The following is a 24,947-nucleotide window of genomic DNA, read 5'->3' as shown; positions in this document are numbered from 1 at the left end:
AAACTAAATTTACAATTAAACCTAAAAATAGTAGGTCCTAGTATTCAATAACTTTAAAGTGACTATTCAAAGGATTTGAAAGAAAGTCATGACAATGAGACTATTAGCATTATGCTTGGACAATGTAATGTAACTATCTGAATTTAGATTTAAGAAAGATTTAAAAACTCCTTAACCCACTTCCCGCTACAGTGTTACAAGGTTATATGTCGTCATTGAGAAGTCTAATTCATAAAGTGCGGGTTGTATCTATGTGTATTTGTTTCGAGTGTGAATGTTGTTCGTATTTGCATGTACATTGTTATTGTTACAGTAGTTAGGCTGAGGCAGTCAATTGTAGTCAAACTGAATTTCCATATGATTGGACCAATGAAAATTAAATTAAAAATCTTATCTTATATTTATTAAGTACATTATCCCATGTCATGATATCGAATGTCAAAATGCTGGTGCCCCTAAAAATGTCAAGTCCCCCTGGCCCCCAAATCCCTAACTACGCCACTGACACTAACCACTCTGCCAGTGAAGTGGTTATGAAAATAGAAAGTTTCATAGCTATCTATTATTAGGTTCAAATTTTTAAGTGACGACCTAATTCTCTACAAACTACTTTTGGTCTTCTGAAAGCGAATTCTTTTGTTTTATGATTAACTAGCAGATATATTCATAGTTTTTTTTAACAATACATAAAAGACTTATATAGCATGATCTACGGAGGTCTTCGTATCAGGGCCGCCTTAGATAATTAGAGGCCCCAGACGAAGTGAATTTGTGACCCCAAATGAAATAAAAAATATTTTTATCACACAAACTCAGAGGTGGCCCCTGTCGGATCCCTGTCGTATACGCCTATTCGCAATGAATATTGAAGATAAGATTTTGTTTTGATTGTCAAAAGTAATAATGTTTCAAAAATTTATTAGACAATGTAAAAAATGTTTTTTTCTGTATTTGTTTTTACATGTTTCGTATGTCCCATCAAAGTTAAAGATAATTTACTTCCTTGTCCAAACCTCTCTCTGGACGACGGGGAATGGCAGCGAGCAGGGTATGAACCGGGACCGTCGAGTTTATCAGTCCAGCACGCTAACTGCACGACCAACTGTTAACTGAATAACAAACTAATAGCCTATTATTGATAAAAAGGTATATTACACATTACGGCATGGCATCTACCGGATATGTACAATATGTCAGACGAGCGATTTTAGATCATCTTTTGGCATTGATTTGTAATTTAAAAAAAATAAATAAAAGAACAGGTATTAAGCTTGTACTTTGGCAAAGTCAGCTCAATGTCCTAGCACAGTTAACAACAGAGCTATTACAAAGTCAGCTCAATGTCCTAGCACAGTTAACAACAGAGCTATTGGCATTTTCATTTAAATGGAACTAGAATGAGGATGTAGATCTACCTAAACTAAACTTCTGTTCTAGCACTCTTAAGATCTATATCTACTAGATCTTAAATATAAACTTGGAATAATTTAAATATAATTTAGATACGATTTATGTAAAAAAAAATAATACGCCTGAATTTAAAAATAGTAGATTAGTTTTAGTATTTTTATAACATTAAAATATTGATCTAGACATTTGAAAATCAAAATCTACACTTCAAGTAATAGAAATTTAGACCTTGATCTTCTCTATATCATTCTAAAACGGAACACTTCGAACATTCTGAGTATTTAGCGGAACGCTTTGCTTATTTCTTAGAGAGATAATTTTCACGTGGTGGCCTACTGGTTAATTATTCCAGTAGTTCGTGAAACACCTGTTCAGGGTTCGCGGAACACTAGGATTTCGCGGAACGCAGTTTGGGAAACACTGGTCTATGCATTCACCTGTAAAGCAATGGCAATAACTAATAATGAAAGCAAGTATTTGGCTAGAATAAAATGAAAAATAAACCGATTGTAAAAGATGAAAGCTACATAAACAGACAGCTAGATTCTAAAAGGATGAAAGCTACATAAACAGACAGCTAGATGATATCGTTTCAACGGTTTTCTATTTCAAAGTGCATTTTCAAAAAAATAGGAATGTGCAAAACCAATCAATATTAAAGACAAACTAAAGACAATCAATTACAGACCATTTGTTGACGGTTGCCTTGGTTACTTACTTACCCAAAAAAAGTTGGATTATTCAGCCACGAATCAATAAGATGTTTAAACACAAAAATCCGCCTGTTATTTTAATTCCCGTTAAAATGGGATATCTATTTGCAGGTCACGTGACTCACTGTGCTTTATAAGATGCCACGTATTTCTTTTATATCATTATCAATATTTATTCTAATGAGAATTTGATCATTTGAATGAATATCAATTTCATTACTGTCTACACGTACCACATTATATACTCTCAATAGTGTGTTTATACATCATCTCGAGGTAATTTATAAGACTAGTTTAAATATTTGGTTTATTTGTTTCAATATAATTATCTCTCCATATTTTTAACAAATCATTCGAAAAAAAAAGTGATTCTCGGCTCATAGTTAATCATCATCATCATCATCAAACTCCATTAGAGTGAGGGCTTGAGAGGCTCAAATCCTCTCTTGCAAAAGCCCTGGACAGAAAGTTAATAAGTGTCAATTAAAGTATTAGTTGGGTTATGAGTTTCCTAGTTGTCGATAAACAAATAACATTAAAAAAAATTAAATACAATGTCTTCTTTATGAAGCTGGTGACTATGTAAGATTGATTACTTTGTTCTTTCTAACTAATGAATGATAGATTTTTAAAAATAGAACATATAAAACCCACCCCAGATACTCATTGACTACATGTCGAACCGTGTTTCTTTTAACGAAACACTTTGCACATTCTGAGAATTGAACGGAACACTTTGTTTATTTTTTAGAGAGATTGATTCACGTGATGACTTATTAACCATTCCAGTAGTTCATTGAACATATATTCAGGACTTGCGAATCAGTGGGGCTCTGCGGAACACACTATTGGAAACTATTAGAATATCATCCCAACACCGTCCTCTTCAATCTTAGCTTGACGTTATTTGTAGGACATTTATTTTCACCAAATACTAACACATTTATTCAAATACAAGAGAGAACACTCTAGTGTTATGTATTTAAAAAATTACAACTCTTAATTGTATTTATAAAACTGGCGCGCATGTAACTGAAAACAGTTGGCCTATTTTAGTCACATTATTGATAACGCGAATGGGGAAAATACGATTTTTAATAGCCCTTTAGTTTTTTTAGATTTAAAGGTAACAGACAGACAGAAAGCTCAAAAACAATAGCTTTTAGACGTTTCTATCTCTAGGGCAGATGATTTTAAAGTCACCTGTTTCTCTGGCCAACAGTTAACGAGCAGGGTGTCATGTGACCAATACAGCGACCAACCGCCTTTACTTTCCCCAAATAAAGCCAGGTACCCATTAGACTCATTGGCACTCTAAAAATCACGAAATTCAAAATCCCAATCTTCACCAAGATTCGAACCCAGGACCCGAAGTTCGGAAGCCAGCGATTAACCACTCAACCACCGCGCCCACCATTATTCGAACTGAGAGAACAGTTCTTGTGTAGTTAAATAAAGTTTGTAATCCTGATAATTTTTAAAAAGCTAATTTAAATCAACTGGCTCCGTCCGTCTGTCTGTCTGTCTGTCATTCTGTCTCTCTCCCCGTCCGTCTGTCTGTCTGTCCGTCTGTCACTCTTTATTTCTCCCACTTCCCATTCTCAATTTATTTACCAAAACAAGAATCAATCCCAATCTTCACCAAGATTCGAACCCAGGACCCGAAGTTCGGAAGCCAGCGATTAACCACTCAACCACCGCGCCCACCATTATTCGAACTGAGAGAACAGTTCTTGTGTAGTTAAATAAAGTTTGTAATCCTGATAATTTTTAAAAAGCTAATTTAAATCAACTGGCTCCGTCCGTCTGTCTGTCTGTCTGTCATTCTGTCTCTCTCCCCGTCCGTCTGTCTGTCTGTCCGTCTGTCACACTTTATTTCTCCCACTTCCCATTCTCAATTTATTTACCAAAACAAGAATCAATCCAAAAAATAAACAATAAATTAATTAATTAGTGGTAATGAATTAATTTAGTTCCCGTATTTAAGCTATTTCTTTTAAAGTATTTTCACAAAGCTTATAGCAACTCACTCTGTCTACGCCAAATTTTGAAAACGTTATTTCTCGACAACCATTCTCGCATCATGTTGAAACTTTACAGCATTATTTATTGTGCCTAACAAAACACGAGAAAATAAATACAGTAACGAATTAGTCGATTGAATATTGGTAATTAATTAATTTAGTTCAATATTAATTAATAGAAATAAATCTTATTATGTTGATAAATATGGCTATAAATGTACAGTTTTTTCCCTTAAAAAGCTTTTTTTTTAAGTTTGTTTTTTTTTATTTTGCTTATTTATAATTTGTTTGTTTATGTTTTATTTTAGTCACCTTGGCCAGAAGTTGACTTAGAAACATTGGTTCATCCAAACCAGAAGTTAACTCTATTAGATCATCCAAGCATAATGCTAAATAAATCACTATGTGACTATGTGTCTTTGGACCTGTCTGAATCAAGTATTCGGTACACGTCACATCCACATCTTCTTGTGGTCATCGCCGTGGTCATGTGTCTCATGAACACTTACATCGTCGGCGCCAACATCTTCATCATCGTTGTTATCGGATACAGCCGACACTACAGCAGCAACGTCAACAGATCAGACAAACGTGGCGGCTACAGCGACATCAACAAGATTCTATCCATGTCGCTCCATGCTGATCAACTCCTCATCGGCTGCTTCTGTATCCCGCTAACCACCCTTCAGATCGTCAACAACGGGAGGTGGTCTCTTGGCTACCCGTTTTGCACAGTTCGAACCTTCGTCGAAGCCTACTCTGAGATCGTCTACACTTACCATTTCATTTGCATGTGCTTAGACGCCCTGGCCCAGGTCCGTTGCCCACTGAGATACAGACTATTAACGACAAAGACAGGTTACGGGATGGTGTTTTTCTGCTGGGCTATTCCTTTATTCACATTCATTGTTACAGTGTGTCTGGGATGGCATACGGAAGGCATTGAAGACGCATTAGTCTGCTTGCAACTATTCAATATATGTGCAAACATATTCAGCAAAAAATTTATACTTTTTATTTTACCGAGCTCTATAGTCATTTCCTTACTAGTACTGGCCGCTTTTAGTGCAATTTTATTAAAAGAAATTTACAGAATACACCAAAGGCGGTCTTTGCATGGTCAAATTAAAGACACTAGTTTGGTCAACTCTGGAGGCGTACCAAATCCTGTGGGAGCAGGTTCTAAATGCTCTAGTTGTTCAAATAATCAGTTAAATGCATCCATTGAAAATGTTGAGAAAATTCAGAGCATAGGTGATGGACCACCAGCAATGATCACAGCGTCGGCATCAATCGTGAATCAAGACATGCGGCAGTATCTGTACACCAGTGGAAGCTATAGCAATACAAGCAAAATAAAAGAAAATGTTGAATCCAAACAGGTTAAGATGAATGGTAATAAAACTAGAACTATCAAAACGAAGAGAAAGGCTTTTGCATTGGTCATTTCCATGGCAACTATATACAGCTTTTACTTGATATGGTTCATTGTTATTTGCAGTTTGTTTGTGTACGACATCAGTATGTTTCCCCTGTGGGTGATCTCCCTTATAACTTCTGTCAGGTACATACACTCTGCATTCCTTCCCGTGATTTTATTCCATCATAAACCTTTTCAAAAACTTGTCAGAATATTTAGAAACGCTATTGGAAATGCTAACAAGTAAAAGTATTATTTTAGACAGCTATGGCACAGTGTTTTGATGTACAGTATAAAGATGTATACAATAGTGGCGATTAGCTCCGGAAAAGTTCAACAGACTTTACTGGAATAGAGGAGATCTCCAGATAGCAAATGGAGACCAAAGTCTGTGTCTCAGTTGAAACCTAAATTGTAATATATCTCCAAAGACATGCTCAGTTGGCGAAAAGGAAACTTAAATAGACCCTCGGCAGAGCTTTGTTTATGCCTGATAGGATAAAATATGGACAATAATATCCTATTTCCTGAATAAAAAAAAGTTTGCTTTGTACCTAGGGGTTCTTTCCCTTCTTTGAATGACCGCCCTTGAATTGTTAGGCAGAGCATCGTTTCAAGTTATGAAATTATCTGAAATGACTCCAGCAAGGCAGTCCTAGCCCAGTTCGGTGTCGGCCACTGTCCAGGTAGGATGCATACTTTGGGTGATTTAGAGAGAACTACGCTTCACGATGCCGCCTCGGCATATTGGACAATGAAACAGTGGATCACATTCTTGGAGAAGGTCGTGTCTTGCAAGGTTAAGGATAAGACTTTGAGAGTGATATGAATCTACTTTATCTAATTATTCTTTTAATGAAACAAAGCCACCCAGTGACACACTGCCCGCATCAATTCACATGCTACATGGCAAAGTCTCTGCAGTGTCGTCTTTTCACTAAAAGTGCTTTAGGATGAGGATGAGTTATTAACTACCTGACGATAATAGCGATAAGGAGCCAAAAAGTCTTTCTGAAGGCTTTCGGAATACGTAATTTACATGAAGTTCTAAAGCAGAGTTATCTGTCGTCGATCCAAGTGCTCTGCTTCTAAAGCTTTCTGTTGTTTTTTTCTATCGCTACAAATTTTTTTAATGTTTGCGCAATAATTTTAGAATTGCGTTGAGGAAAATCCTGTCCAGGTGACAAACTGTAACAATCGAATGGATTTGTTGGCGTTACAAAAGTGTCAGTTTTAGAAGCCATTACATATGTATGTGTGTGTGAGTGTGCGTGCGTGCGCGCGCGCTGGCGTGTGCTTGTCATCCAAAAAACTATCAGAATGTTTCATTTGATGTCATGAAAAAATAAACTTGGAAGGCGTCGACAGACTTTGTTTTAGTTGGTAATGATTCGTTGTTTATGTCAAGCACTGTCGCCCCTAGTGTTTTGTGTGGACAAAGCGAAGTGTTACGAAATAACAATGACTTAAATTTCATCAACAGAAAATTCAATTGAATTTTTATTTTGTCCTTTGTTTTCATTTTAGTAAATGGGATGGGGGGACTGATAAGAATTTAGAGATAACTCTGTTAGCTTTGAAATTGTTTTGAATAGTAACTGCTACAAGCATAATTCTTTTGCTAATACTTGAGATAAACCGATAGTAGACAGAGCTAGAAGAACTGATATTCTAATTATTTCTTTTCAAACATCTTGCCTGTTTAGCATTTGTGCAAACGCTTCCTCCCATGCCATAAGAGCGTGCAGACATTTACGCTTTGAACTACTTCAACTCGGGACAACCGCAACATATGAGCTTTAATATTGTAAGTTCCGTTTAGTGATTGGAGTTGAGATATTTGCTTTACATCGGCGAAATCGTCAAGGAGTTGAAGCATCTAGAAGATTTTTGATCTATTTGAGTCTTGTTTTCCTTGCGATGTTCAATCAGTCAGCATGTGTCAATGTGTCTGTTGACCTCTCCGATTCCAGCACAAGGTTCTCGTCCCACCCTCTGGTACTTACGATCTCCGCCACTGCTTTGTGTCTGCTGGCAGCTTTCATCGTCGGATCTAACATCGTTGTTATCGTTCTGGTCATCTATGATCGTCACCACAGGAAGTACGTCAACCGAACCGTGAACCATGGCGGATTCAGCAACATCAAAAAGCTGCTCTTCATCTCTGTCTCTGCAGTTCACATGATCGTTGGAGCATTATGCATCCCTTTGGCCATCGTGCAGGTAATAGCCAACGGAAAGTGGACTCTTGGGTCGACATTTTGCACAGGAAGGATGTTGGTTGAGGTCCTTACTGAGCTCATCAGAATCTATCACTCTCTGTGTTTTGGCTTGGACTCCTACGCAATGGTTAGAAAACCATTCAAGTACAAAATGCTGACGTCAAGGACTGGATACGTAACTGTGTTGTTTAGCTGGACTGTTCCGATGGCAATTGTTTGCATTGCCGTGGGTCTTGGCTGGCACAGAGATGGTGTCGAGGAAGCACTGTCTTGCTTGGAGGAACGCAGCATGTGCGTCGCTTTGTTGGGAAAGAAATTTTCTCTTATTGTTTTGCCCAGCGGTGTTTGTTTATCGTTTGGCGTATTTGTTGCCATGGCAACGGTAACGCTGAAAGAGATACAAAGAATCCACCAAAGAAGGATGAAACATAAACCGACATACGATTCTACTAATGATGGCCAGAAACCAGGCAAGGCAGATGGTGCTACAAAAACTGGTACTAAGCAGATTAAGAGAACAAGTTTTACTAGTGCTTGCCTAGTACAAAACAAGACACAGACTTTTAGGATCAAGACTCGCCGAAAGTTGTCTTGTCAAAAGGGGTTTACTGCGACTCAGACAACTTGTAAAAAGATTTCCAGTCAATTGTGTTTAAAATACCCAAACCAAATAAAGGAGTTTCACGACCACGATGAACAGAGCACAACAAACCAAGATGGACGTCATGAGCAATTCGTTTCTACAGTTTCACAGAACTCTTTAGCTGTGATGCCATCTGAGAACAAAACAATCAAAACGAATGAACATTTAAATATCACTTCTCGGTCGGTTGAAGTTACAAATTCCCGGAAGCGAAAAGTGTTAAGTATAATTATCACCATGGTGACAATACATTTCCTCTACCTGTCAACTTCTCTTGTGGTTAATGCCCTTTTCGTGTTTAAAACTAGATTGTTTTCCTTGTGGCTTTTCTCGTTGCTAACCTGTTTCCGATATCTTCACGTTGCCATGGCTCCAGTCTTTATTCTTCAGCACCGATATTTTAAAAATCAATGGAACTCAATGATGAATGTAAAGCCGAATTCATAGTATTCGACTCCTAATTAGTCTGTTTAATAAACAATATCTTGCTTTTATTTTAGGATGTTCTTTCAGAATTGTAGATTATTACATCCTAGCCCTAACGGCTGGAGATGGTGGAGGGCAGAGTTTGAACCCTGGACCATCAAGACGACAATCCAGAGCGCTTACCACACAACCAGGCAAATCTTACTATTATATATAGTTTTCTTTATTTTTCCTCTATCGGTAAGTGTTTTTAAAAAATAACATCGACTATGTATCGTAAGAATTCTATCTTATCACCTTGTTAAAAACATTGACCCTAGTGGAATATATAGTTCAGTAAAAGATTTTTTTTCGGAACAATTTTTATATGTTAGCCATTAAATTAAGTTTACTTAATATAAAAAAAAATAATTAAGTTCATTCATAAATTATTTTGACTGAATTTTCATTTTCAATAAGAACGGCATTTCAATTCACAATATTTATATTCTACAGATACTACACGTTGTGATATATGTTTCTTTTTCCAATCCAGTGCACCCGGAAGTAATATGCCCACGCAGAAGAGTCGCCAGTTGTAAGGGGACATAAATCAAATGAAAACTATAAAAAACGTATATTACGTTTGAATGACTTAATTGTAGGTTTAGAGTTTGTGTCTCTCAGGATTGAGGCCAAAAGGGTTTTCCCTGTTATGGTTAAACAGCAAAGCAGCTGAGGTTTGAATTTAAAATCAGGAGCCGGGGACTCTCAAGCAGCTTTTAAAGACCCTCCTGAGCACAAAAAATGTACCGAATATTTTCGTTGCTTTGGGCCAAGAACTGCGTGTGACAAGGTTCCGGACATAGTCGGCTTTGACAGGGGCTAAAAAAACATATCTTTCAACATATCAAAGAAACACCAGGGATTAATTAAGAACAGACGTATATGTTTCATAAGCAATCAGAATAAACTGTAACTGTATATAACGTAATCAAATGTTGAAAAATGAAATATACAACAAACTATGAAAAATGCCTTCAACAGTACTTTTACGATAAGTGCCAAAACTCAGGTCTCTGACAACAATAAAAATCTCTCAAGGCTTGTAACTCTGCTTTAACTAATAGACCAACGAGATTACAATAAATAAACCTAGAATTCGTTATTTCTCAAAACCCAGATTCTATCAAATGCTATTTACAATACTCTATTCAAATCCAATCATCACACTCATCTTGTGGTCCAGGAAATGATTTATAGTCGTCTTACGACTGGAGGAGGTCATTAAAGCTCAATGAAAGTTAAATGTCGTAACATAAATAAAATTTATTTTTTTAGCTCTTGATAAGACTGTGTGCTACGTAAACAAGTTTCCAAGCTATAAATGGATCTTGCATAGGCAATTATTGAGGTATAAAAATAAACTAATTGATTTCAATATAAACATTTTAAACCCGTCCATCCAGGATTAACGAAAGTGGAAAACTGCATCTGCACCTGGCCTTGACCTTAAAGAGGTGATCCACATTTTAAAAATATCTAATTGTTAACGAAAATGCATATTCATCATCATCTTTCTTTTGCGTTCCTCGTGGAACATAGAGCCTCAGTAATAACACGCCACTCTCCACGGTCTCTTGCTAGTTTTTTTTTTTTTTGTATGGCTTCCCTGCTCTTTACTGCCCTCTCAGCTTCCTCTAGTACATTTTTGGTTCTTTTTGGTCTTCCTCTACGTCTTGTGCCCTGGGGGCTCCACTCTATGGCCTGTCTAGCTCTGTTGATGGTTTCTTTTCTGAGGGTGTAACCAATCCAAATATGCATATTAAATGTTAGAAAAAAAATGGAGATAAAAGATTAAATTTACTAGCACTCTTTATACTGCAGTACAAATAGGAAATGCTTTATAGATGTTATTATGTACATTGATAATGAAGCTTGAAAAGGGTAGAGGTATTACAAAATAATTCAAATCCTCCCAGACTCTAAAATCTGGTACTGTCTCCTCTCCATCACTGAAAGCATAGAGGTTTATGACAGAGAAGCAAGTAATGTAGTTTCCATCATCAAGCCCAGGCTCCTACTCAATTTCTATTTTTTGGAAGTCTAGATTCTTATGTCTGGACTCTCAATAAACACTTAAGTCCATCTAGCCCTGATGGGTTAACTGGGTTCTTAGAGGAAAGCTTTTATAGTGAGGCAGGTTTGTGGAGTTAATGCCCCTCATATAAGAGTCTGCTTAGGTATATCGTCATTATAACCTTTTTTTAAAAAAAAGCACCGATAATTTAAAAAGAAAAAGGTAAAAATAATACAAGGAAGATTTTTATTTTTATTCAGAAATAAAATGAGGGCAGTGAATGGGTTCTACGCCCCTGTCAGCTATACGAGATGTTCCCAGGGGAAGTCATGCTGATGTCGGGTTTCCCAATGAGTCAAAACAGCGAATGATTGTTCGTTAAACACCATTAACTAGTTAGTCATGTAGCGCATGGGATTCTGTTTCACTGTGTTCCTTGTTGAAACGAGCAAATAGTCTCAACATTTTATCTGTGAATAAAAATTTAAACGGCCATGGGCAGGCAACTCAAAATCAGAAGATAGTGCTCGTTGTTAATTTCAATTTTCAGTAAATTTGTTTTTTGTTTGTTTTTCCCTTTCCTTTATATATCATCTAAAATCTTTTTTTATTGTTATATTTCGGAATTTGGAATTTACTTGAATTCTTGCGCAGACCGTACTTACAAATTATTTGTTCTCTACATTCTGCGCAATTGAACAGATTTCTTGTAAGATTTTGTTGTATTAAATAGGTATTGAAAAATAACGCACTTTTGATTCATATCTATGGTAAATAACTATATAATTTAGTTTTCTATTTTATCACCTGTACAGAATATGGAATGTATTGATAATATATGTAAATAATATACCTTTATTTAAAGGTTTACGATAAATCTTTATGCCCTTTTTAGCAATGACAATGTCAGCATTTCATTTGAATAAGATAAATGATAAATATAATCAAAGGTTTCGGCTCTAGGATTATAGCGGACAATAGCGGTCTAAGGCGATCAAGAGGTCACATGGATACTACATGGTCATCACATTGACCAATATCTTGAAAGTCATAATAAGAGCACTTAAGATGTGATGACTCACTTGACCTCGTTACTGATTATCACAATCCACAGCACCATTAAATCATGAACTACGGAATAGAGTTTACTTTTTTCCGGACAGAATGGGATCGAATCTCTAGGAGACATTTAGTCATTGAAATGTGACATGCATATTGGAGCACTGCTATATTATATGTCTGTATCTCATGAATAGTTATTCTGTTTCTGAAATATCGCATTAAGACTGCTATATTTTATGTATGTATCTCTAGAATAGTTATTAGATGTTTCTGAAATATCGCAATAAGATTAGTTTGTAACAGTCAGAAGATATATCAAATGTCATAAATTGATGTTTCTCCTGCTTTTATCTTCATATTTAGTTTTTTGTGTTTGTTTGTTGCTGTTTTTTTTTTGTTGCTGTTTTTTTTATTTTTTTGTTTTTGTTTCTATTTTTAGTTATTTTTAGTGTTATTATTACAATTATAATAATTATTTATTGTTATTAATAATATAAATATTCGTATTTTTATCCTTTGTTCTAATATCATTTATTATTACTATTTATATTATTATTATTATTATTATTATTATTATTATTATTATTATTAATTTTATCATTTCATATAATAATGTTTATGATACGATTCATTTTTCTTTTGCTTTTCTTTGTATGAGTTGTTTGTTGTTTCTATATTTTAGCAATCCTTGTGTTGTTGTTTTTGTGTGTATTTTTGTTTTGTTTTGCTCTTTACAATACAGTAATGTTTTTAAATATCTAATACATAACTTAAAAAAAAATCTTTTCATTGAAGTGGGGATAAACTACTAACGAAACAATTTTGTTTTTATAGATTTTTGGTTGCCATGGATACCGTGAATCAAACTGTTTGTGACAATGTGTCTGTTGATTTGTCCGAGTCCAGCGTTAGGTTCACGACCCACCCGGAGCTTCTTCTCGTCGTCGCTGTTGCTATGAGCCTCGTCGCCGCTTTCATCGTCGTCTCCAACGTCCTTCTCATCGCCGCCTTTGTGTACAGCCGTTACCACGGGAAGTACATCAACAGAACGGACAGACACGGCGGCTACAGCGACACCAAGAGCATTCTCTCCATCTCCTTCTCCTTGGCCCACTTGGTCATCGGCGGCTTCTGCATGCCGCTGGCCATTGTACAAATACTTCTGAACGGGCGGTGGAGTCTGGGAAGTAGTTTATGCACCGCTAGAGTGTTCGCCGAAGTTTTGTCGGAAATCATAATTATTTACCACGCGATCTGCATGTGCATAGACAACGTCATTATGGTGAGAAAACCATTTCTGTACAGAATGATGACGTCAAAGACTGGTTATGCAATGGCTGTACTTAGCTGGGCAATTCCCACAATCCTGTTTTTTATATCCTCCGCACTTGGTTGGAACACGCAGGGACTAGAGGACACGCTCGTTTGCCTCCGTGAGCGCCATGTATGCGTGGCGATCATGAGCCAAAATTTTGTGTTTCTTATCATGCCCAGCGCGGTCTCCATTTCCATTGTCGGGTTCCTTGGTTTGGCAGCTATCGTCATGAAAGAAGTGCACAGATTGCACGAAAACAAAGTGAAACAAGGAAATCTTAAAATAGCGAATCGGGAAAAAATTGTGGACCACGACTGTCGAACGACGAATAAATCTTACAAAATTAGAAGTGAAGCTTCTGAGAGTTTAAACGAAACAATTAAAAGTGAACCAAACATTAAGAGCATTTCACAATTAATAGAATCAGAGAGGTCGATATCTACTATAACTTTAACGAGGGTTAGAATAGCATACCTCTCGTGTGAAGTCGATCAGTCCACAGTGGTAATGATGCAAACAAGAAGCAGAGTTACGGCCCTACCAGCGAAGACTGCAGCTAACAGAAAAAGAAAAACTTTTGGGATACTCATTACATTGGTATTATTGCATGTCCTCTACCTAACTGCCTTTATGGTGGTCTCAGCATTGCTCGTGTTCCACGCGAAGATGTTCCCGCTGTGGCTTATTTCTGCAATCATCATGCTTCGATACTTTCACTCGGCATCGATTCCCATAGTTTTATTTCAGTACAAACCCACTCGAAAATTGGTTCGATCGTTGCTGATTGCCATCAAAATTATAAAATCTAACTGATGCAAGAACATGCAGAAAATAAGCTTTTTTTTTTAATTTTGTTATGGAGTTTTCATTATTCCTCCTATTAACTTGCAAACTCTACATAAGTAAAAGATAGAAAGTGACTCGATTCTGGACGAATATTTTGAAAACGGCACTAGCGATTTTCCTAGAAATCTGACATTTGATGTATATCGTAGGGGAAAACATTAACTACGGTACCACACAGTGAAAAGTCTGGTTTGAATATTGTAATGTTTTTAAAAGTCAACATTTTTCATGGCTTAAGCGGGAATTATCGCATTGTTTCTTTCTAGTCACTACTGGAATTATAGAGACCAAATATAAGACTTCTCGTTGATCGAAGACAATTTATGTTCAGAAGTCACGTGGGTGATAGTTGAACTGGACAAATCAGAGACGTGGAAGACTAAAGACGTTATTTTATTTTGTTACTATTAGATCTGAAGTTGAATCTAGTATTTAAAAAACGTAAGGTTATCCTTGCAGACATTGTGGTCCATGTTAACGAGGGAGTCATTTTGGCCAGCACAACGACCAATGTCAGGTGCCCATTAGAGCTTGATGGACTCAAAGGCTCCCAAACATCCCGTAATAAGAAATCCTAGTCTTCACCAGGATTCGAACCAGAGACCCCGTCTCGGAAGCCAAGCACTTTACCGCTCAGCCATTGCGCCTCCAATATATCTATACTATAAAGTAGAAAGTAAGGCGTATTTATGTATGTATCATCATGTATGTATGTATATCACTGGCGGCGGATCCAGGGGGGGGGCGGTAGGGGCGATCGCCCCCCCACCCACTCGGCCGACCCCCCCTCGGGGGGGGCGGACAAATTTTAGTATAGAATTCACGCAATTTGTATACGAATTTATTACTTATGTTAATAATATATACTAATTTTTTATATTTCAACCTATTTTTAGATTATTTCGCCCCCCCCCCCTTCTAGTATTTTGGCCGATTTGGTAGGGTCAGGAGGGGGCAATGCCATCAATCCGCCCCCCCCCCACCATAAACTTTCGAGTGCGGGGGGCGGTCCAATTTATATGTAGAAATCACAGCTTACTAACAGAATCAATTAAATATCTGTATGATTAAAACTTGTTATTGGTATTTTAACCGGTCTTTATATTATGTCGTTCACCTGTTGGCCGATTGGAAGGGGAGGAGCGAATACCTCTACCGCCCTTCCCATCTAAACCCTTTGTGTGTGGGGGGGGGCGGTCCTACTTTTATGGAGAAATCATAGTCTGTGAACAAAATTAGTCGAATATCTATATAATATAAACAGGTGGAAGTGCGATACATGCAATCACCTTCCCCTTATCGGACAAACCAATACTTTTTCTTTTTGTATTATAGTAAGAAATTACAAAATTAAAAAAATCTGTCACTAATATAATATAATTTATATATGCTATAAAGTAAATTCTTACATCGAGTCGCCCAACCCATATTCTTTAATGCAAAATGCAATCATTAGCAGGAATTATAAAAAGGAGCGAGTATTAATCGTTTTCATTTTAAGGCCCTTCCCCTTTCCAGACAGAGTTTGTGTAATTTCACATGAATTTATCATAACTATTTTAAGAAAGACTATAATTGAAACGAAATTTTTCAATATAACAGTCACGGTTGAGATGAGTTCAAAAGCCAGATAATCTTTTCCTAGTCGACTTTTTCCAACCTTTACTCTATCTCATATTTTTCTAGTTAAATAAATTTAGGACTATAACTCACAATTTATGCTTAAATTTTATTGAATATTATTAATCGATTTTTTTTTCGGCGGCGATCCTCAAAGCCTTAATCTAAATATGTGGGGTATCTTATCTTTTCAAAGAACAAATCGGTTGTATTTACAAATGTATTAGAATATTTTTCCACATTATTCAAAAGGTCCTTTATAATAGAATGAATAATGAGCTATAGGTCAGGAGAATGCGTTACTGCAGTGAAGAATGCCAGAAAACGCTTTTAGCGTCGAGGCTTCGCCCCTAGCCTCACTGATGAATAATAAGCTGTAGATGTCAGGAGAATGCGTTTCTGCAGTGAAAAATGCAAGAAAACGCTTTTGGCGTCGGGGCTTAGCCCCGAACCCCACTAATAAGTAACGAGCTGTAGATGTCAGGAGAAAGCGTTTCAGCCGTGAAAAATGCAAGAAAACGCTTTTGGCGTCGGGGCTTTGCCCCGAACCCCACTAATAAGTATTGAGCTGTAGATGTCAGGAGAATGCGTTTCAGCCGTGAAAAATGCAAGAAAACGCTTTTGGCGTCGGGGCTCCGCCCCGAACCCCACTAATAAGTATTGAGCTGTAGATGTCAGGAGAATGCTTTTCAGCCGTGAAAATTGCAAGAAAACGCTTTTGGCGTCGGGGCTTCGCCTGAACCCCACTGATAAATAAATGAGCTGTAGATATCACGAGAATGCGTTTCTGCAGTGAAAAATGCAAGAAAACGCTTTTGGCGTCGGGGCTTCGCCCCGAACCCCACTAATAAGTAACGAGCTGTAGATGTCAGGAGAAAGCGTTTCAGCCGTGAAAAGTGCAAGAAAACGCTTTTGGCGTCGGGGCTTCGCCCCGAACCCCACTGAGGAAGCTTACAGCGCTCTCCCAGGCCCCCAAGCTTGCAAGAGAAAGGCCTCATTATGACTGTTTTTTTTTCTGTTTTTTTTTCGCCGAAGATTGAGAAAGTCTTATTTTATTCTCACGTATCGAATATATATATATGCTGTATGCACGTTTATGCATAGGGTTAGGGTTTACTGGGCGTTAGGGTTAGGGTTTGGAAAAAAATCGCCCCCCCCCCACTCCAAAGTTCTGGATCCGCCAGTGATGTATATATGTATGTATGTATGAATGTATGTATGTATGTATGTATGTATGTATGTATGTATGTATGTATGTATGTATGTATGTATGTATGTATGTATGTATGTATGTATGTATGTCCGGCATAGAAATCAAAGCCGTTTCACCAATCTTGATAAAACTTGTCATAAATGTTCCTTGGGTACTAACTGGAACCGTGACGTATGCATTGTAGCCCTAAAACAAACTAAAGACAATCAAAAAAAAGTAGCCCAACTCTATGAAAGTATTAGTATTTCATGGATCTAGGCCATGTTTACCATATTTGGATCGAAAGGATCTAGATCTAATTTTTAAAACTACACTTTGCATAGAATTTTTTATTACTTTAACACATGAAAATACAAAATATAGTCTATTGATCTGAATACTTAATAAAATTAACCTTCAAATTTGTGTTTCGAAAGCATTTTTACATAAATTCGTTCCTTATATCTGCGAATTTAGAAGTCCTGATGAACATTCTTTCATCAGACAAGACCAAAATGTTACACATCTCTCTAATCACCTCTATTTCTTAGGTCTAATTCAACTCTAAGATAATAGAATTTCTCTTCGCAAAGATAGTTTTTTTACTTTAACACATGAAAATACTAATTATAGTCCATTCATTTCATATTTTATTCAAATTAATATTCAATTTTGTTTTTCTAAAGCATTTTTCATTCATTCGTTTGCTATAGCTGCGAAGCCGTATTGACAGACATTTTAATAGTTCCATTCTTGAGTCGCGAACATCTAACAAAAAGGTCACGCATGCGCAGATCGAAGCCTCCACGCACGCGCTGAACGAACTCTATCCAAGCCAATATTTAACTCTACATTAGTCTAGAGCTATCTCTAACTCAAGATCTAATTCAAAGATGATAGATCTACTTTATACTTTAACACATGAACATACAAAATGAAGTGTATTCATTTCAAATTTTAATCAAATATATGTAGGCCTACAAGCAAATGTTTTTATTTGAAAAAATGGATTAGGTCGATAAGTTATTTTGATAGCTCCATTCATACTATTTTTACATTTACTCATTCACTTTACTTATAACATTATTAATATGTTTGATTATTTACAAAACACTCTCAGTGACTATATCAACAATGATACGCAAATTAAGACCCGCGGGCCGCGAGTAAAATATGGCTAGTTAATAATAAAAGTAAAAATTAAGTTTTGTTTTTAAAAAAGTAGTTTGTTTAGGTTAATTAAACGTTAGTTCATTTAAATATACTTGTACAAGCTACGGACCGACTACCAACACCGTCTTATGTAGAAATCATTAACTTGCCGGTAATAGAGGAACTTGGTTGTGCAAAGCTCACTTGGAAAGTCTGATTGCTTAGTTGAAAGCAATAGAAACTTTACGAGAAATAACTGAGAAATTATAGACAATTTCGTTTAATATAGAAAAATGGAGATAAATCTTACAGTATTGAGATAAATACTGTGTGTATAAATATACATTTATTTCCTTTATATAAGTTTTTTTCCGTTTTTTAAGATCAGGAGCTATTGAATCTTTTTATATTTATATTTTGTTTGTTTTAAAACTTTTAAAATGTTACTTTCCTATGTTTACAACATTTTTAGCTTGATATGTTTGTTTACGTATACATTTACAACGTAATTTTGTTAATGGGTAACTTCTCATCCAGTTGCGTGTATATCTAACAGTGGGGGGGGGGGGTAGCTTTCAAATCGATGAGTCACAGTTTCGAATCTCGGTGATTTTGAACCAATGGGCATGACATTAGAAGGAGAAAGAAAAGGCGATTGGTCGTTGTGCTGACCGTACGACCTCCTTGTAAATCGTCGGCCAAAGACACTGATGACTTTTACAACATCTGCCCAATTGAAGAGTATCCAAATAAACAATGCCAGGGACTCTTACTTCCTAATTGCCGACTCAATCAAAGTTGCAAACAAAAGAGCTTCTGCTGTGCTAAAATGTGCATAAGAACTATCATGGATTTTAAAAGCAAAGCCTATCAACACGTTCTTTCTATTGTGCACCGCTTACACCAAAAAGCTTGATGTTATTAGGTTTTCCACCAGGTATGACTATCCCAATATAGAGTCAAAAGGGGAGGTGTGTTGTCCATAATTTTAAACATATACCAAGCAGTGTCGATAACACTTCCAGGAAACAAAATCGGAATTTTAAAAAACAAACATTTGGATAAAAAAATTTTTTTTAATAAATACAGAAATTCTATGTAGGAAATATACATTATAGATAGACACTCATAAATCTGTCAGTACATATGCAGATTTGTATGTTATTGTATCTGTTTGCTTATAATTCAAATATTACAAACAATTCTATATAGTGACGTAGAAGTTAAAATATGGAATATAGAAAACGCTTTCACTTAATAAAACAAAAATGCCTAGTGATATCTTTCTCAAAATATATGTGTTGACTTAAGGTAAACAGGAGATAACAGCCAGGCCCTTATATTGCAAAGTTAGCAAATTAAGAAATAAGGGCATTAAAGATATGAGAGCTGAAAGACTTATATCCATTTACCCGTGACATTTCCTCCTACCCTGAGCTAACCGCACCGAGTGACGCCACCCAAGAGACGCCAATTGATATGACCGTGTCTGTGTTTTAGCAGGCCTGTTTATATTCACGAAAAGGCGTCAGCGGAACTCTTGTAGTACGCATACGAGTTTTCTACCCTACTTAAAAAGTTAAAGCACCATTTCTAGCGGCTCCAGAAAGGGTGATAGACGCTATTAATTTTGTGCGGTCTGTCTGTCCGTCCGTCCCGTATGATCTTGTTATTTTTTTATAATTAAAATTGTTAAAATTCGCAAATATGTTTTTCATGTTGCTCATTTAAAAAACATTGTATATTTTTTACATTTTTTTTTTATTCTATACAAAAGTTTAATTACAATGGCAACATAACTGAAAGTTTGTCTCTTGACGGCATGTCGCACCGCCCTTTGATGTGTTTCGCCTCAAGTCGGAAAAATACTGAGGTTTTACTTATGCGAATAAACAAAAAGTAAAATGGGCATTAAAAGTGATTTGGAGATCAGAAGCCAAAATAATCCTTGGCTTTCATTGGAGAGTTGCGTGAATAGATTATGATGGGGAGCTGAGTATACCATGTTAGGAATAACCATACAGCCATTTAAGATGCAGAGAGTCAGTAAAACGGCGTTTTCCTTCTTCGAATTTAGCCGAAAGTTTTCCATTACTTCTGGAGTTTGGGGGCGTTCAAAGGTATCTCCCCGGGCTACATTGTCATTGTGGTTGCTAGATGACGGTTGCCGTGATCGACTAGCCACCTGCTGCGCTCCTTCACGTATACTTTCGTAAGGAGCAGAAGGTGTAAGAGGAATACCTGGTAGATGAAACTGTGGCCGGTAGAGTGGTTGATGCATAGACGGGAAGGGTGACTGGTAATCGGTTAGAGTATGTATTTGGCTCTGCGGTAGTGGTTGACTCAATATTTCATCATACGGATTAGGGATGTTAACATAGTTATGAGATTGCTGCATTAGGTTTTGTTCAAAATAATTATTTTGATAAACACCTGAATCAACCAGATCCTGAAACTCTACATACTCATTTGAGACAGTGCCACTGGCAGTGGATTGATTCGGATTCATGATAGGCCCTTGTTGGTAAGAGTCTCGACAATGGTTTTGTTGCTCGGGCGTTACGACTGAGACTTGCTGGATGAAGTAAGCTGGTGCCCCTTCCTGGTCTGTGTTGAGATTGACTCCTCGCTGTTGATGTCTGAGCACAACTTGTGCAAATATTGTTTGCTTAAGGCGTATGAAAATAATGACACTTATTATGGAGGTTAACGTCAGGAAACAAAACATTGATAAAAGTGTAATTGGTGATGCGAAATGTTGAAGTTTATATCCAACCATGAACAGAGGCATTACTAGAATTACGCTGATGACCCAAGGAAGACAACTCATCAACAAGGCAGTTGCAAGTCTACTCAAGGAAGCCGGAAGGGATTTCCTGGCCAAGATATCTGGTTCCGCCCCAAGCAGAATCAGAAAGATCACGTGAGCGAAGTGCAGAAGATGGCTGACGTAGGAGGAGGTGACTACGTTCAATCCATATGGAGGCTCGTAGTTCTTTTCGTAGTAAAATCTGGCCAGGACAACCAAAGGAAACAAGGCCAGCACGATATTCCCGGTGGCCATGGAGAGAAGGATCATAACTTTGCACTTGTCAAAGAAGCCGCCTCTCCGGACATGCTTAACGATAAGCGATACGTTGACAAAGACAATTAAGATGATGAAGAGAGCGCAAAATTGGCTGTTACTTGCCGATAGAGTCATGATGTAGTCCTGTCTTCTTCTAAGATGTTTCTCAGTATTGCGTTATTTCTCGGGTATGGGGCTGTAGGCCGTATCGTTGGAAGTGTTAGTCTGAAAGGGAAAATGAGTTTTTTTAAAGTTGACAATTCAATACGAATTAAATCTCATTAAAACTAATTGGAGATTTTTATAAAATGGAGACAAAGCCCTAAATAGCAATGTTTTTGGTGCATCCGCTGTATAGAATACGGAAGCATTGATAAACTTTACATTGTAAAAACCATATAAGAATCTTTGCGCCCCCCTTTTGTTTTGTAATTTCTTTTATCAGCTTGCTAATTCTTCAAGGGATAATAAAAAAACAAAAAGAAGAAAGAAAGCAGTAAAAACTAGGTTACAAAAGACAGTTTGTGTGGAAACACAAACTCAAAATCAGCACCCGAAGTGGTCCTCCTAGAGTCTTCACCAGGATTCGAACACGGGACTTCCGGTTCCAAGTGCTTTACCCCTCAACCTCAGGATCTTCATATATTCATTTAGCATACACTTATATATTTTTTAATAATAATTATTATCCTTATCCATACATTCAAAATTAATAACATGTTACATTGTAATAAAGAGAAACTAAAAAAGATTTATTCTTCTAACAATATTAAATATATTGGCAACACGAAAAAGATCTGTCAACCTTCTTTCTTCTTTCTTCTCTGTTATTTGACTTTAATAGAATTTTAATTTGATATTCTTTCTGAAAATATTGAAACCTGCCTTTTTACCTGCCAGGGTGGACCATTTCGGGGGCCGATGTTGAGTTTGTGTTTCCACACAAACTGTTTTTGTAACCTTTTTTTTTCTTTTTTTGTTTTTAAGAAATGCTTTTTTATTGTTAGTCTAGATCTATTACATATTAAATTACATGGCTGATCCAAAATAATTGATGCAAGTACGCTTAATAATAATATAAGCTTTTTTTTTTATGTATTTCTTATATCTTTTTGTTAACGTATTCCAATGATTGTAGCTGCCTATTGAACGTACCTTACTTTATCTTGCGTGTTTCACTTGTGAGATGTTGCGGCTCTGTTAAAAGTGTGGCACTCGTTGTGCAAGTTATCCACACTTAGCGCAATGCTAAGAGCACCCTACACCACAACTAGCTTTTCCAGAAACAGATATAATATCCTCTTATGGGCTGAACAAAAACTTTTCTAAAATCTCATGTAAATAATTTTTTTTCCTGCCGGGTAGCTGTGTGCTCTATCACAACATGAGAGCTGTTTCAATGTCTCTTGTAAAATACACATTTGAAATGTTCTGGTTGTGTTCTTCTGATTATTTAGTCTTAATTCAACAGCTCTCGTAGTTCAAATAGTCTTTTTTTTAAATGTACTTACTTGGAGTGTAAAAAAAAATGTTAAATACCTGTTCAGTGTTTAAATGTAAACACATGGCATATTTGAATGCAGAGATATTTCTCTTATCAACAAAAATACCTCATGGCCCCTGCAAATATCAAACCAGTATGCTAGGGATACACCTTTTAATACAGTTGGTAAGTTAAGCTAGTCGTCCATTTTTAAGTGGGCCTACATAGTGGCGTTGCTGGAAATGGGAGGGGGACCACAAGTACTGTGTTGCGAACCGCACCAGCACAAGCGACGCCTCTGGGCCAACGTCTTGTCAATAAGAAAAAAAAACAGCTTCTGAGTCCCCAGTGATCCTTCTAGACTAGACAGTGGGTATTTTTAAAGTTGATCGTAAGTTCTATGTTTCTGTGGCCATCGGCTTATGATGGTATTATGTGACCATCACAACCACCTACCATCTTTTTCAGAGGCCAGGCACCCTAAAAGAATTTATGGAATTGTCGTCTGGCCTTATATATCACTAAAAAAAGAAATAATAATAATATTGGGTGTGGTGGTGGAGAGATAAAGAGCTGGGCTTCCGAATAGAAGGCTCTCGATTTGGAATCCTTATGGAGACTGGGATTACAGCTTTGGATTTTTCAGGACCCCCCTGAGCCCCAAGTACCTGACATACGTAGGGAAAATAAATATGGTTGTTGTTTTTTTGACTTCCTCGTTAGCCATCGCTTTACATCGTCTACCACAAACCTGGCTTGGCCTGAACGGGATATCTTTACATAATAATAATAATAATAATAATAATAATAATAAATGGACTGCAATGAATTTTGTTTCTCTCTAACGAAGCTCGATCCTGACAGTGCCAGAGAATGAATATTAGCACATTTTACACATACTAATAATATGATAATAAAAATACTAATATATAATTAAATTATATTTTAGTTAATATTGATTCAACAATGTAGAACGTCATATGGGGGAGGGGGGTTTAGGTGAGGGGAACATTAAACATTTGAATGCAGTGGGAGTGGGGCATTTTTTTTTTACCTAAGAGCCTTCAGGTAAAAAAAATCTTTTAAGACTTGAAACTCGTTTGTTGCTTTAAAAAAACTTAGCGAGTGCAATATTAGAAATGCAAGTTTTGAAAGCTAAACGGTTCACCCAATGATATACCCAACGATGCACTGCATGTTACTCCCTATGTTAATCCCTATGTTACGCCCTATGTTACGCCCTATGTTACGCCCTATGTTACTCCCTATGTTACTCCCTATGTTACTCCCTATGTTACGCCCTATGTTACGCCCTATAGTGCGCCCTATAACACGCCAAAGGTGCGCCCCATGAATCATAACTTTCCAAGTAACGAAAACACTTATCCTACAAATACAAGAACCTGACCTAGTTTTTGCTTTTCAAAACATTCATCTATTGAATTATGGGACATCTTAACATTCTTTCCTTTAAATTTTAAACATATATATATATATATATATATCAGTTTGTGTTTGTGTGTATCGGTGTATAAGATAGATAAACTCTTCAGTCTTCAGTGTATTTGACTTGACACCTGATCTCGCTTGCTTACGTTCAGTAACAACATTGCACAAATTCAGCGTTTTTATTGCCAATCTAATGAATATATATTTTTTCACAAAGCTTATATCAATTCACTCTGTCTGTCTGTCTGTTGGTCTGGTAAAACGTTTCTCACGTGCACATTCTAGTTTAAACTTAGCACAATTATTCATTGGCATTGACAAGACATAAATTTAAAAAAAAATGCAACCAATTATTATTAGTCGATTAATTACTGGTAATTATTTTATATACCAACAAGGGTAAGTAATCCTTTGTTATTCACAGATATGGTTAAATGTGTAAGGTTTCGTCTCCTTAGATAATTCAACACGTTATTCTCCAACATTTATTCTCGGATCAAGTTGAAACTTTAAATAATAATTTATTGTACCTAATAAAACATGAATCCATTAAAAACAAGGTTACAAAGACATTTTATGTGGAAACACAAACTCAAATTCGGCCCCGGAAGTGATCCGCCCAGGCAGGTAAAAAGGCAGGTAGTATTTTCAGAAATAGCATCAGAATTAAATTATATCAAAGACAAATGACAGAGAAGAATGGAGAAAGAAGGTTGACAGATCTTGTGTGGTGTCCCATCGGTCCAGCAGACCAAAGGATAGGTGAAAGTGAAAGTGGAGTTTTATGTGAACTTGGCCTAACTTATGTCTTATAATGAATATCTATTTGATCTAATTGTTTTGT

At 36.6% G+C, this 24,947-nt stretch overlaps 2 protein-coding genes across 3 annotated transcripts; one reads left to right on the top strand and one right to left on the bottom strand.

Annotated features, from left to right (window-relative positions):
* Nucleotides 1-12,826: 12,826 nt before the first annotated feature.
* On the top strand, nt 12,827-14,107 carry LOC106079367 (uncharacterized). The gene has a single exon (XM_013240527.2). It carries the CDS (start codon nt 12,827-12,829, stop codon nt 14,105-14,107), a length of 1,281 nt encoding a protein of 426 aa, XP_013095981.2.
* Nucleotides 14,108-17,730: 3,623 nt separating this feature from the next.
* On the bottom strand, nt 17,731-22,792 carry LOC129923546 (uncharacterized). Of its 2 annotated transcripts, none has more exons than XM_056014891.1 (2): nt 22,711-22,792; nt 17,731-21,396 (listed from the first exon to the last, which is right to left on the bottom strand). In XM_056014891.1, the coding sequence occupies exon 2, from the start codon at nt 21,304-21,306 to the stop codon at nt 19,981-19,983; it is 1,326 nt and encodes a 441-aa protein (XP_055870866.1). In that variant the 5' UTR covers nt 21,307-21,396; nt 22,711-22,792; the 3' UTR covers nt 17,731-19,980. The 2 variants fall into 2 exon arrangements, with proteins under 2 accessions (XP_055870866.1, XP_055870865.1); XM_056014890.1 differs by lacking the exon at nt 22,711-22,792 and adding an exon at nt 22,327-22,662.
* Nucleotides 22,793-24,947: the final 2,155 nt, after the last annotated feature.

The sequence above is a fragment of the Biomphalaria glabrata genome, chromosome 17, assembly GCF_947242115.1.
Source record: "Biomphalaria glabrata chromosome 17, xgBioGlab47.1, whole genome shotgun sequence".
Classification (NCBI taxonomy): domain Eukaryota; kingdom Metazoa; phylum Mollusca; class Gastropoda; family Planorbidae; genus Biomphalaria; species Biomphalaria glabrata.
The sequence above is the reverse complement of the archived record's forward strand: the minus strand, read 5'-3'. Positions and strand labels throughout refer to the sequence as shown.